The 13,383-nt window shown below is 32.0% G+C and overlaps 1 protein-coding gene across 1 annotated transcript in view; it reads right to left on the reverse strand.

The window, feature by feature from the left end:
* Window positions 1-1,895: 1,895 nt before the first annotated feature.
* LOC101696336 (ADP-ribosylation factor-like protein 5A) overlaps window positions 1,896-13,383 on the reverse strand; it is a 64,396-nt gene continuing 52,908 nt past the window's right edge. Inside the window, exon 2 of the mRNA XM_004842568.1 lies at window positions 1,896-2,495. Within this exon, the coding sequence (XP_004842625.1) occupies window positions 1,896-2,495 (600 nt within the window). The remainder of the gene's footprint in view (window positions 2,496-13,383) is intronic.

Genomic DNA, 13,383 nt, shown 5'->3' on the forward strand with positions numbered 1-13,383 from the left:
AACACAAACATTTTTCTTAGGTTATCTAGCACAAATATATTCTTTTTTTAAAGGAATTTTTAATATACAACAAATGATTTCTTGTAGTGATGTGAAAAAGTTCAAAAACATATGAACAAAGCTTAGTACTTTCAGATTTACTGTTGTAAAAGCATGATGATAAATATTAAATGTTTTATCTGCATTTGAACATTAAAGCAAGTATAAAACATAAAAATCCAACCTTAATACTGATCTTCCATGTCTAATTTGGATTTAAGATATTGAGTAATTTATATTTTATGAAACTTTCAAAGTTTCATCCATGTTCTTATTGTATGTAGTATTATTCTTTACCAAAATCTTCACTGCAATTTAAAAAGCTGGTGTTGAGTAGTTATTTTTCTTGAATATTCTATAACATGCCATTTTTAACCTTCAAAATTTCAGAGCATGAAAGATACATGAATACCCAAAAATATGTTTTACCACAGGTAAATTTTGTTTATAATTATGACAGAAACACCTTTAAAGATAGTAAAAGACAAACCAAAAAACCCTACACAAATATAAAAAGTGTTTTGGGTCAAGTTATTTCTTAGTACAAATAATATACCATGTGAATTTCTCAATCAAATTCACAAAAGCATTAAAAATGCACTTTATAATTGTTAAGCAATGCATTTATGTGGTTGAGGAAGATCTAAGAAAACTTATAGAAACAAAATCTCAAACTATTCCAACTACTGAAATAAGAGATCTGCAAATTAAGAAATTACGAATACTGCTTGGAAAGTATGACTTACTCCTACTCTCTAATTCACTTTAACTGCTTGGCATATAATTTAGTACCTTAAAAGACTTTAGCTAAATAGTTCAGTAGTTTTAGAATGTTACCTCTCAGAATAGACATGTTTTACATACTAGTTTTCAATTAAGAAGAAATCACTGGATAGTTTTAATCACAATTTATGAACAACTGATTAATGGATAGAAAACAACAAAGGGAATAAATGTGGCAACTCTTCACTGTGCAAGTTGGTCCAGTAGTAATACCAAACCAAGAATCTGACAGTCTACTTGACTAGGTTATGGTTTCTTTTGGTACCAGGGATCGAACTCGGGTCCTTGCGCTTGCACAGCCGGCGGCGAAACCACTGAGCTAAATCCCTGGCTGGGTTATGTTTTCATGCGTGCTTTTATGCAATAAAAAATAGGTATACTATGTCAAACTTTTGCATTTCTTTCATTTTGTTTGTTTGTTTGTTTGAAGAGCAGTTCAATGATTAAGGTGCTTGGTTAGTATAATACAGATAACATGGGAGAAAAGTACAAAACAGCACTTTAACACCAGTGCCAGTACTTATCTCATTATGGTAATGACTAAGGATATTAATTTTTGTTACTTGCTTTTCTTAGGACATACTTCGAAACCATTAATTGAACTTGAGGTATATACACAATACATACACAGCCTTAAGCAAAATACTTTTTGTAAGTAACATTACATTTCAAAATATTGGAAATGGTATGTGCTGATTTGTATTTTCACTTACTGGAACAAGAAGAGAACATTCAACTAGGGAGGGCTGCACTGAAAATAAAGCTCTTCAAAGTTCAAAATGTCTTCCTCTCCCTTTGTACTTAGCACAGTCTCTACAATGTCCTGAGAGGATTTATTATGAGAAAAATATTGATCACAGCTTTAATAACATACTTTGGAAGGAACTAATGAGAAAGCAAATTAGAAGGTGAAACTTCATCCTTGTTTTCAAATAAGTGGTTTTAATTTTTCTTCTTTAGAAAAAGTTTAAATCAGTTTACTATAAATATATCTAAACCATTAATTTTTGCAGCTTTCAGGTGAAGTCCAGCACTTTGTTTTTACAAAGCCTATGAGAAGAGACCAGTAGAGATCATCTAATCTTAAGTCGTGACATCATCCATTCAAGCCCTTGGCATAATCCTTCAGCAGTAAGAGTCCAGTAAGCACAGCATGCCTGGATATGCCACTGGTGATCTTTAATCGAAGTGAGCTTCAAGAACTGGGAGATTTCTGCTACAGCTATGCATTCTTTAACATCTTGTTTATTAGCAAAAATCAGCAGTCCAGCTTTCCTTAGGTACTCATGAGCTAACATTTTGTAGAGTTCTTCTCTAGTTATAGAAATCCTTTCTCTGTCTGTACTGTCCACAACAACTATGACAAACTTTGTATTAGCATAGTAAGTATTCCAGGAAGAGCGAAGAGATTCTTGACCACGATTATCCCACATCAGGAAACATGTATTATTAATGGTTATCTCTTCTACATTACTTCCTATTGTAGGGGATGTATGTACAACTTCATTCGTAGAAAATTGGTAAAGGATGGTAGTTTTCCCTGCATAATCCAACCCAACAATGATAACTTTGTGTTCTGGCTCTCGGACATCGCCGCCAAGTTGTCTGCGTGGAGCCGCGCGGGCCACCGTCCTTCCCCAGTTCCTCGCTGTGTTGGCCAGTACAAATATATTCTTTACAAGAGTCAACTTCTGACTTTATTTATTTTAAGCTATAAATGGATTTTTCATTCTCTTTAAAAACGTACATTAAAATAGTACGTCATACTCATAAAGATCTGGTGGTTCAGTATTCAAAGATATTCTCAGAAATTCTATGAAAATCAGTGTTCAAAACCTCACTACACATTTGTGAACTAGATTCAGTAAAGTATTTGTAGTTACAGATTTTATTTTAAAAGATTTATTGCTCATGTGCGAAAGTGAAAGGGTAAATAAGAATTAAAATGATTAAAATGAATAATTGATAATTTGAAATAAGGAGAAAAGGTCCAAGGGGGTAGGGATGATGGGAGGGGAAGGGAAAAGGAAAGGAGGGAAAGGAAAAATTATGAGAAAAGAAAAAATGGAAACAAAGTTTGTGCAAGTAGGGAAGGGTGGAGAGGGTGAAGGGGACACAGGTAATGGGGAAAAAAATAAGAACCAAGATACATTACGTACAGGTACAAACACCCAATGATAAATGTAAATGTATTGTTTACCTTAAATGTACCAATAAAAGAATTTAAGGAAGAAAAAAACAAAACTAAAAAAGTGAAAAGTTTATTACAGGGCCAGGGATTTAGCTCAGTGGTTCTGGTGCCTGCCTTGCAAGGCCAAGGTCTCAAGTTTGATCCCTGGTACCAAAAAAATATATAAATAAAAAAATAAAAATAAAAGATTTATTACAATTTATAAATATCTAAAAAAATCCTGTGATTAATGTACCAACTCCATTATTTGTTACCTCTAATTATTAGCACTCTTCCTGAGTAGGCTGAGGTCCATAAGGTAGTATTGAAAGGTCCTTTCTTCATTCTATAATAGGGTATTTTTTGATGTGACTTTTAGATTCAGATATAATGCTTATTGCTATGATTCATGTTTTTATCTAATCATTGACTTATAGGCAAAAAATTTAAAAACAATGCCATTATGCTTTTTAACACAATGTCAGCCATATATTAAGTTGACATTTATACTCATAAGGACTAAGTTCTTCATCATTGTAATGTAATTTTTAATCTCTTTTAGAGCATCATGAAATCCTTAAATCCTTTTGTTCATATAATTTCTTCTACAAAATGCTTTCTTATAATCATCCTACAACAGTTTAGTTAAATTATTTCCAATAGCTATAAATGGTGCCATAGCCTCTTTACAAGGTTTCTTGACTAATAGTCTATTTAATGTATATTAAATAAGAAGTAATAGTCAGCTAAGGCAAGTGTCCTTTTGATCCCATTACTCAGCTTCTTACAGCATTATCATGTGGCCAAATGGCCACTTACATGAAATGAAAATTACTGATCATGTCTTTAAAATATTACACCAATTAGCACACAGAGACCCTGCAATATACAGATATATTTTATTGGAAGGAGCTCATCTCATATCATCTCAGTCTTTGTTCTATTCCAGTCTCAAATATTGCTTTATGGCTCAATATGTGAACTATTTCTGCAGTAAGGTGTACAAGTGGAGTTTTTTTCTTCAAGGTGTGATATGGACATTAACATCAGAGTCATATTAGAATCCAGATTTGCCACTTACTAAATTCCCAGAGACAGGAATCTAAATATTTAGTTTCTTAACTGCTATATATATTTCAAAGTATAGATAATATTACCAATTTCATCTGTAGAATGCTACTAATTCATGTGATATATTTTTTTCTGTACTCAACACTAGAGAATAAAATTCAGAGAAAGTGATTCAAGAAAACAACAAAATAATAGGAAAGTGCACCAGTTAACAAAGAGCTAATTTATCATTTCTGAATATGACTGGAAGAAATTAGTTGGAAATATCTATCACAAAATATGGCTCCAATATTTACTTGCAAAGAAACAACCAAAATTCCTTTTCTGGAGGAATGATGGAGAAGGATTAAATTTTCTTATTCTGCTTGAGTGAGGAGAGAAAATGCAATTATTGCTAAAGGAAAATAAATCATTGAAATACTGGCAGAATATTTGCATCTTTTAAGATACTAAAACTATAAATGTTACTCCTAATAGAACTGGGGGTGTTTTGGGGAAAAATATACCTGTTCTGAACTTGGTTATTGTGATTATTACTGAGTTGATTTGTTTGAAAATACTGTTGTATCTTTCATCTAATATTTACTTGAAAAAAAACTGATTTTGGTCATAAAAACTCAATCTTTAAAATTTTGCATAATTTATTTATCTTTGTATGAATTCTATTCATTAGCATATCCTTTTTGAAGAGTTTTCAGGATAGATGTACAGCATTCTAAAAATATCATTCCTTTCTTTGTATTTCCTAAAGTATAAATATTAAATATTCAGTATGTGTGTCATTTTGGGGCTCCATAGAAAGTCTGCATTGTGGTATATTTAAAATATATACTCATTTAAAACTCAACAACTCTACTATGAACATATCATCTCATTATATGAATTAAGTAAACTAAGTATTTAATTATATATTTATTAGATGTGAACAAAAGCCCATCTTCATTTTTACCTTCTCATTCAGAGGCAAATTTAAGAAAGCTGAAATAAAATTAGATATATTTAATTGAGTAAGAATAAGAAAATAATACAAATTCTTTTACATATAATCCATTTTAAAAATTTACCAGATTTCACAATACATTGTAGTCTCTCTGATAAATATAGTTATCGAAGTCTCTGCTTGCTGAATACTTTTGAGGAGACTGCTTTGTCCTGGAATTCTGTGCTCTTTGTTTTGGCACTAGTATCAGGTGTGTTTATCCTTAAATCCTTTTATAACAGTTGTATTTGTTTTTGTGCTTACATAATTTATTTAAACATAACTAAAACTTATGAAAATACAGAAGGTGGTTTCTATGAAAACAGTTGTATTCCTTGAAAACAACTTCATAAAGGTGAATTGTTTGAAATGCTTTCAAAGTAAGTGTGGGCTGGACAACTATATAAAAATAACTAGGGAAAAAAATCACAGACTTCTAAAAGGATTCTGCACACAGATTGCTTCATAAACATTTCTAAATGCTTGATGCGCTTTAAAGAGATAGAGACAATTGGCAAGAATGAGTTACCAATGTGGTTTAGGCTGAAAGCAAGAAAAATTAAAACGGAAAGAAGTTGTACAGGACTATCAGTTTACTTATAAATTCCTAGTTTTATATGTCAATATTTCAAAATATATTTACATTTACAATTTAAAGTTACAATGAAATGTGTAAATGATATATATCACCTTTAAATTTTTGCATGAACTTTCCTTATTAGTAGTATATGTTCATGATGCATAATAAATATATTCCTCATGGGGAATTGGTACATATACATTGGAATCTTGATCCTCTTTAGTTTCCTTCTCTTTCTCTCCCCATCCCTAGATCCCTTTCTCATCTCCACAACTTTTGTCTCTATCATCTATCTTGATTTTGCTTTTAAAATTATTTATATTTTGGTTTCTCTTTAAGAGAAACCATGTAACAGTTAACCTTCTCTGATTTATTTCACTGAGCATTGTGAGCTCAAATTGCACCACCATTTTCTTCAAATGACCAACTTTAATTTTGAAAAGACTTTCTGACAAATTCAATAATTTGGGTAACGGGATTTCCTACACACTTTACATATGGCAATCACAGAGATTCTCCTGGTTATCCTTTGTTCTAATTGAAAATTTCTCAGTTTAGCCATTAATGCTCCACCACCTATGGTGTCCTTGACACTCCCACAAGAGCCCATGGATACAGTTGACTGGAACAGTATTGGTCAGTTTAATCAGAGAGTCAATATGTAGAGGCCAGTGATTTCTGTCCTATATTGAAAACCTGGCATAGAAAATTCCTGTTCCAGCTAGGCCTGATGGTAGATGCTTGTATTTCCAACTCTCAGAAGACTGAGGAAAAAAGATCACTAAGCCAGCCTAAACTAAGTAGCAAGGTTGAGGCCAGCCTGGGCTACACAGTGCATGAGGAGGGCTTTTCTTAAACAAATTTTAAAAACAAATAAAAAAAAAATTGAAATAAGCTTCCTTTTTGAGTGTTTGCTTTCCAAATGATGAAACTACATAGCTGTTAATGGAGAGCATGACAAGTAAAGTTTCCTTAAAGTATATTCAGGGACAAGATACTTCAAAATTGTTTGTAAGCTGCAGTTTTCAGGGAAGAAAGACCAAGCATAGATATTAAAGTGGGATGCATTTGTAGTATTCAGAGAAAAATAAAAATGCTATCAACAAGAACTGATATATTTAGTAACTTGAGTTATTTTGCCTTTTTTAAAAATTAAAGGGTCCATATTTTCATTTTGAATTGAGCACTGTGAATTGTTTGGAAGCCTTGGTAGTGATGAGACTGAAAAATAATATGAGCTACTGATTATTGAAGATTATCACGCTATTTCCTCTCGTCAGTGTTTGCTTATGAACTGGGTCATGCATCTCTTGAAATAAACCAATTAACTTTACCATTTTATAAACAAAGACATTGAAAATTGGAGTAATTGACTGATTTTCCCCATCAGAAACCCACTTTTAAGTGATGGCAACTGGAAATAAATATAGCTAATCGTGATACTGAATGAATATTTTCTTAAACTCTTAAATTTTCTTGTCATGACTATACTTCATCTTTCAGATATCCATTGAAGGGAACTTTGTGAATTTTTTTATAATTAGACGCAGCTAATAGTTATCAGAAGTGTGCAATATTATAATGAAATCACAATTCAAGACATCTTTATCATTTTTTTATCTACATAAGCAAAGAATCACATATATTTATGTATGTGCGTGCATATATGTAGATATGTATATATTTTCATCAGACGAATGTTTTGTTTTTCATCATAATAAATATATGAATGTAAATTTGTGGTAATTAGTATTAGACCTTATTTTTACAAAATATTGAATATTTTTGTCTTCAAGCAGCGCTAAAGTCATGTACACAAACCATATAGATTTATGAAAATTTAGTTAACAATGAATTAATGTAATGACAATTATATGCCCTTTACCTTTTAGCGATCAAACTATTCTGACTTAGACTTAGGAATGAAGTCAGACAAATATGTAAATATTATTAGTGGACATTTTTATTCTTCACATTTGATGATTTAAACCAAACTTTTAACTCTAGTGGATCAAATGGTCATATCTGTATGACAAATGCACATTTATATTTGTATTGTTTATATTTTATTAGCTTGAATAACTGTTCATGTGAGTTAAAAAGTAGTTAAACATTAGCAAATTCATGACACTCAATATATGACGCAATTTAAACACACGTATTTTGCTAAATTGACTAAATTTCTCTGCACTTTTCACAAGAGAAAAGGCATGCAGCTTTGTGAAATCTATATCTCAATATATAGTCATCATTTTTTTACCCCCTTTGGAGCACCCCTCAAATAAAAGTCCTTTTACTCTGTTGTATGTGTGTAAGAAGATGCATGTGTGTGTGTGTGTGTGTGTGTGTGTGTGTGTCCTATTTGTTATTTCTCAGTTTTAAAAATTGGTGTAAGAACAGTGACATTTTTTGGCAATCTGTATTTCAACTTTATTATATGTCAACTCATTCTTTTCATCATTTCTTGGACAGTATTTATTAAAATAATTAATTCAGAGGTAAACACACAAAGTAGTAATTATCATTGCAATTTTGAATTTTCTTTTGAACTTTGCAAATACCAGGATATGTGCACATGGTATGTACACAAACTAATGTTCTGATGAACCCTAATTTTAATACAGAGTGATAACTAAAACATTCAAATAATTTTAAACTATAATCATATCAGATGTTTTACTCAAAAATCCTATTTCTCATTACTGCATTTTTCATGATTTTGAAGGCTGTGTTCAAACAGCTTTTTTGCTATGACAATAAGTATAAGGCATTTTTATGATTCTATTTGCTCATATGAAAGCATTTCTTCTGTACTTTATACAAATCAACTCAAACACATTCTTTATTTGGACAATAGCAAGTAGGAAAGAGCTTCAAATACCAAAAAGTAAATGGACAATTCAAGCAGAAAACAACATATAAATATTAATAGGAAAATGAAAGAGATAAAAAAAAATATCTTCGAAAAATAAGTTCTACTTGAAGACTAAAGGCAAAGAACATTATATTTTTATGGCACTTTTAGATATTGATATTCAACCAATGTGCATTCCAGAGCATCTTATTTAGGCAGAAATTTGTTATTAGTATTGGTGGTGTTAGAGGTATACTTAAATACTGAAGCCACTTTTTTTAACAAAGGAAATTTTCAACAGCCAATTTCAAAGGAAATATTTTCTGTAAGAGTTTGCAAAGTGTAAAAAATCTTTTCTTCATACAAGAATAAAGGTGATCAAGATAAAGTGGCATCTATTTGAAAATATAGAAACATTTTAAATAAGGAAAAATCCAAAATATGTATTCCATTGGTGAAATTGTATTATCTTAAGAATGTGAAAACATGTTTTCACTAATCTGTGATGTTTAAATTGTGGCATTTACATAGGTATAAGTTATTCTCTACAGTATCATGGTCTAAACCAAACTTGACAAGAAACTCATACCAAAGACATATTATGTCTACGTAAAGACATATTTTTTATATATTTAATTATATAACAAGATCAGTGCACTTGAAAAATTTGTCACAATTCTTTGTTTATAAAATGCAGTTTAGGGATTTTCCCATTGCTCATTAGTGATCTACGTTGTGTTTTTAAAATTAGATGTAGTTTTTGCTATTGCTACCTGGTGGTCAGCTATCATTTTTACAATTGTCCATTCCATTCACTAACAGATATCTCAGCTTCCATTTTTCTTTCAGACACAGCACACTTAGACATTCTCCATTAAGTGTAGCACTCCACTTGCCATCCAGAACCTGAATCCACTTCTCAATCTCCCCCCCCCCTTGTCCAGATGTGGCTAGCTGTATGTTAACAACTTATCTTCTGTGAGGGTAAGCCACCTTTGCTGCTCATAATATCACCTTCAATGTACAGCAGAGACAATATAGTCATAGTAAAATTCACTGAAGATGAAAATCTAAAAAGCAATAATAATACTCATACTCCACATCAGATATGAAATCTACTATGCAGCCCTGTGAGGCTTTACCTTGTCAGGAAGAATTTTGCTTTGAGTACACTAGTTGTATTTGCAGGATGATATTTCTCCACTGTTTCGTATGACCCATAGCTTTGGTTTCCTTGGGCTTGTGAGGCGGGCACAGTGCCACTGAGCTAAATCCCTGGCCCTATTTAATCTTTATAAACCACCAAATCTGAGCTGAGTAATAATATCTCTGAGCTGAGTAGTAATAGAGCATTGACTGTCCCAAATAATTCTCTATCTATATTCTATCCGTAGTGTAGAAGCAGTCACTGTTTTAATTCTCAAATTTCCATATTTCTGGCTCTTTCCTTCTCATGATTTTTATTGGCAATTAAGAAGTTTCATAATTATGAGAAAAGAAAAAAATGGAAACAAAATATATGTAAATGAAGGGTAGAGGGGTGAAGGGCACACAGGTAATGGGGAAAACAATAAGAACAAAGATACATCATGTACAGGTACAAGCACTCAATGATAACTGTAAATGTATTGTTTACCTAAAATGTACCAATAAAATAATTTAAGGACAAAAAAAGAAGTTTCGGAATTAATGAGTTCATAGCAGAATATGCTATTAGGAGCTGAGGTCTGGTTGCAAGATTTAGGTTTCTAAGCGGGTAAATGATTAATCTTGTCTCCTCCCTTCTCTTTATCATTCTGCTTCCTGAATGTAATCGGGTTGAGTAGCTGTCCTCTGCCTTGTCCTTCCACCATTCTGTCTCTAACTTGGAGTCATTAAACTACTGACTGAACCCTCTAAAACTGTGAGCCAAGATAAACCGCTCAACCTTTAGGTTTAGGATAGCAGGTATTTTCTAGTAGCAAAGGAATGTGATTGATACAATCAATGAACCTGCACTTGAGTTCAACTTTACTATGCTAATACCCAGAATTTGAATAATAATAATAATAATAATAAATTGTCTTATATCCCTTGATCTTAGTTTCTTCACTTGAAGAATGGAGGTATTTAGCTTGCGCTAATATTTTTTGATGACTGTGTAAGTGTGTAAGTGTGTGTGAGAAAGTGAGACAGACAAAGATAGAGACAGAGACAGAAAAAAGAATTTTAAAAGATGGGAATATATGCACAAAATTGATCTTTCTCCCTCAAAATATTTATACATTTAATTAATTTTGAGGAGAGTTATATTAATTAATTTTTGCTTGCTGTGCAGAAATTGATTTTTTATAAACCTACTGAATGAAACATCATCTGTGGATGTATTAGCAAGAATAGCACCACTTAAATCTCAGCTTTAAGGTTTTGATAGCAAATCTTTCAACATGAAATTTTCTTGCAGTAGGATTCATATGTGATGTAATAGCAGTTAAACTATCAACTTGATTGGCCTGAGAATCACTCAGGGCACTAGTGAAGCACAACTATAGGTGTGTTTGTGTGGGTCTTGGAGGCATGACCTTGGGTATTCGATTTTTGCTGCCTGCCATTATTACCTAAGCAGCACGTCAGCCACGAAGTTTCTCTCTTGGAGCCAGCCAAGCATAGACTGAAACTTTTGATTCCATGAGTTAAAGTGAACATCTCCTGATTTAAGCTGTTGGTTTCAGAAATCATGTACCAGCAGGAGAATAGTTGACTAGCATTTGAGTTTTCCACATTATCCTGTATATTCCTTGTTCTATCAGGGAAAAAACAGCTTAAATCCACACCTTGTGGATTTATTCCCTTGTCTACTTTTAGCATTTTCCACCTTCATGCCTAGGATGGTTTTTCACAATCTGCCCATCAAACCCTCATCCTTCTTTCCCTTTGTACTGGAGGGCTAGTTCAGTTTTCTCAATCTAATTAGGTTAACTATTCAAAATGGTTCTATATTTTGTCCTTTTTGTTAACCGGGAGATATTTCGTTGTACTTTTACATTGGATCCTTGTAAGTATTTCTGTAACAGCAAAACAAATAACCTAACATAAGTGCTTTATCACTTCTACTTTTAGGATTTATTATCTATGTGATTCTACAAAAATTACTTCAATTATCTGAGACTCAGTTTTATCTTCCCTAAACAAGAAAAATATAATCTGGCACAAAATAAGTGTTAAATTGTAGAGGTCTCTGGCATAGGTTAATTTACAAAAGTAGTATTTGAATTTGTATTTGTTTCTCAAAATTCATTTTATAATTATAATGAATCTTCATGATTCGACTCACAGATTCTGCATTTGCAAATTCATCTATTTATTAAGATTTGTTTATAACCTCAAAACCAAGGTTTTCTGTGCTTACCTTGTTAAAAATGTGCATAGAGCAATGAAAAGTTTGAATAGCTCAAAGCCTAAGTTGCAATGTGAGGTTGATCAAGAGGCCACTTTGTCTTATTGTTTCAGCTGTGATAATGAAAACAACTTTTACTTTTTGTAATATGTCTAGTATCATGTAGGTTGTTTATTTTGCTGTTTACAATTATCTCGAAGTGTAGGGCTAAAGTGGTGTCTAGTGTTTCTAGATGCAAGGAAGCAGCAGTGTGCCCTACAAGGAAAATACATGAGTTAAATACGCTTCCTTTATCATGAGTTATGTTAGGCTTCTCTGGGAATTAAATCTTTGGGCTTATTTGTTGAAGTCTCACTATGTCTCACTACACTGGCTTCAAATTTGTGATCTTCCAGTCTCAGCCTGTCAAGTAGCTAGGATAATAAGCACATGTCACTATGACTGGCTTGTAAATTCACTTTTAATTAATTGACTATATATTACATAAGGTGTCTTTAAACAGAAACACATGCAAATCCATACTATATATTGACAAACTGATGAAAATATGATCAGGTGTACTTAACCTTATATTTCACCTGGGATGAAATTCAGGGTTTATGGTGACCACATCGAACATGACAATAAGAATCACCTGTATTTAGTAAGAACACTATAATGTGTGCACAGTTAAAGCTCTGTATTTCTAACTTCAATTGGAGGTAGCTAGGTTAAATATGAAGTTATATTAATACAATTTAAGACAAGGCAATGGAATACATATATAAACTGAGAAATCAAGCAGATGTATTGGATGATGTCATTACTTGGATAGAAGCAGTATATACTAAGGATAGTAGAATAGTAGCTAGGAGAGCAGGGCCTAGTAACATCCATACAGTGCCAGCCATGATGAAAGGCCTACTATTTCAGCATGCATCTGTGTATACATATACATGAGTATGTGTACACATATGCACACATATATACCAGTTAGAGACATAAATTCTGAGACGTAAGTTTCTATTTTGTTCATCCTGATTTTGAAAATCACATTTCTGTGCAATTGATTTTAAAGCACATACATTCTGATATAGCATAGAAAGTAGTTTATCAATTAAAACAATATCATTTTTGCTGCTTCTATTCTCACCCCAAGTTTTTCCTTATAATACATAATTTTGGACATAGTCCAAACTTCAGTACCCTCATGAAGTCACCACTCAATACACTCCATACTGTACTATAATTTTTTAAAATTGTGGATTCCATATATTGAGCATATTCACATATATTTTACTCTTCTTTATTGGCCTGACACAGGATATAACACCATTTTCCTTCAATGGTTTTGCATGTATTAATTCTATCAACATGGTTATATTATAATAATTGTACATGAAGATAAATCTTATATTTTATTTGAACTCTAGGTAATGTTAATAAATTTGCAGATGCTGAATAAATAACAGGTATTGCTTAAATTACTGGAGCTAGGTGATACTTGTGTATGTTATTAGATATTCAAGTTATACTCTTTCAAATTGCCACA

Source organism: Heterocephalus glaber, unplaced genomic scaffold, assembly GCF_053883595.1.
Source record: "Heterocephalus glaber isolate CG9 unplaced genomic scaffold, H.glaber_assembly_v1.0 deba00000122, whole genome shotgun sequence".
NCBI lineage: Eukaryota > Metazoa > Chordata > Mammalia > Rodentia > Bathyergidae > Heterocephalus > Heterocephalus glaber.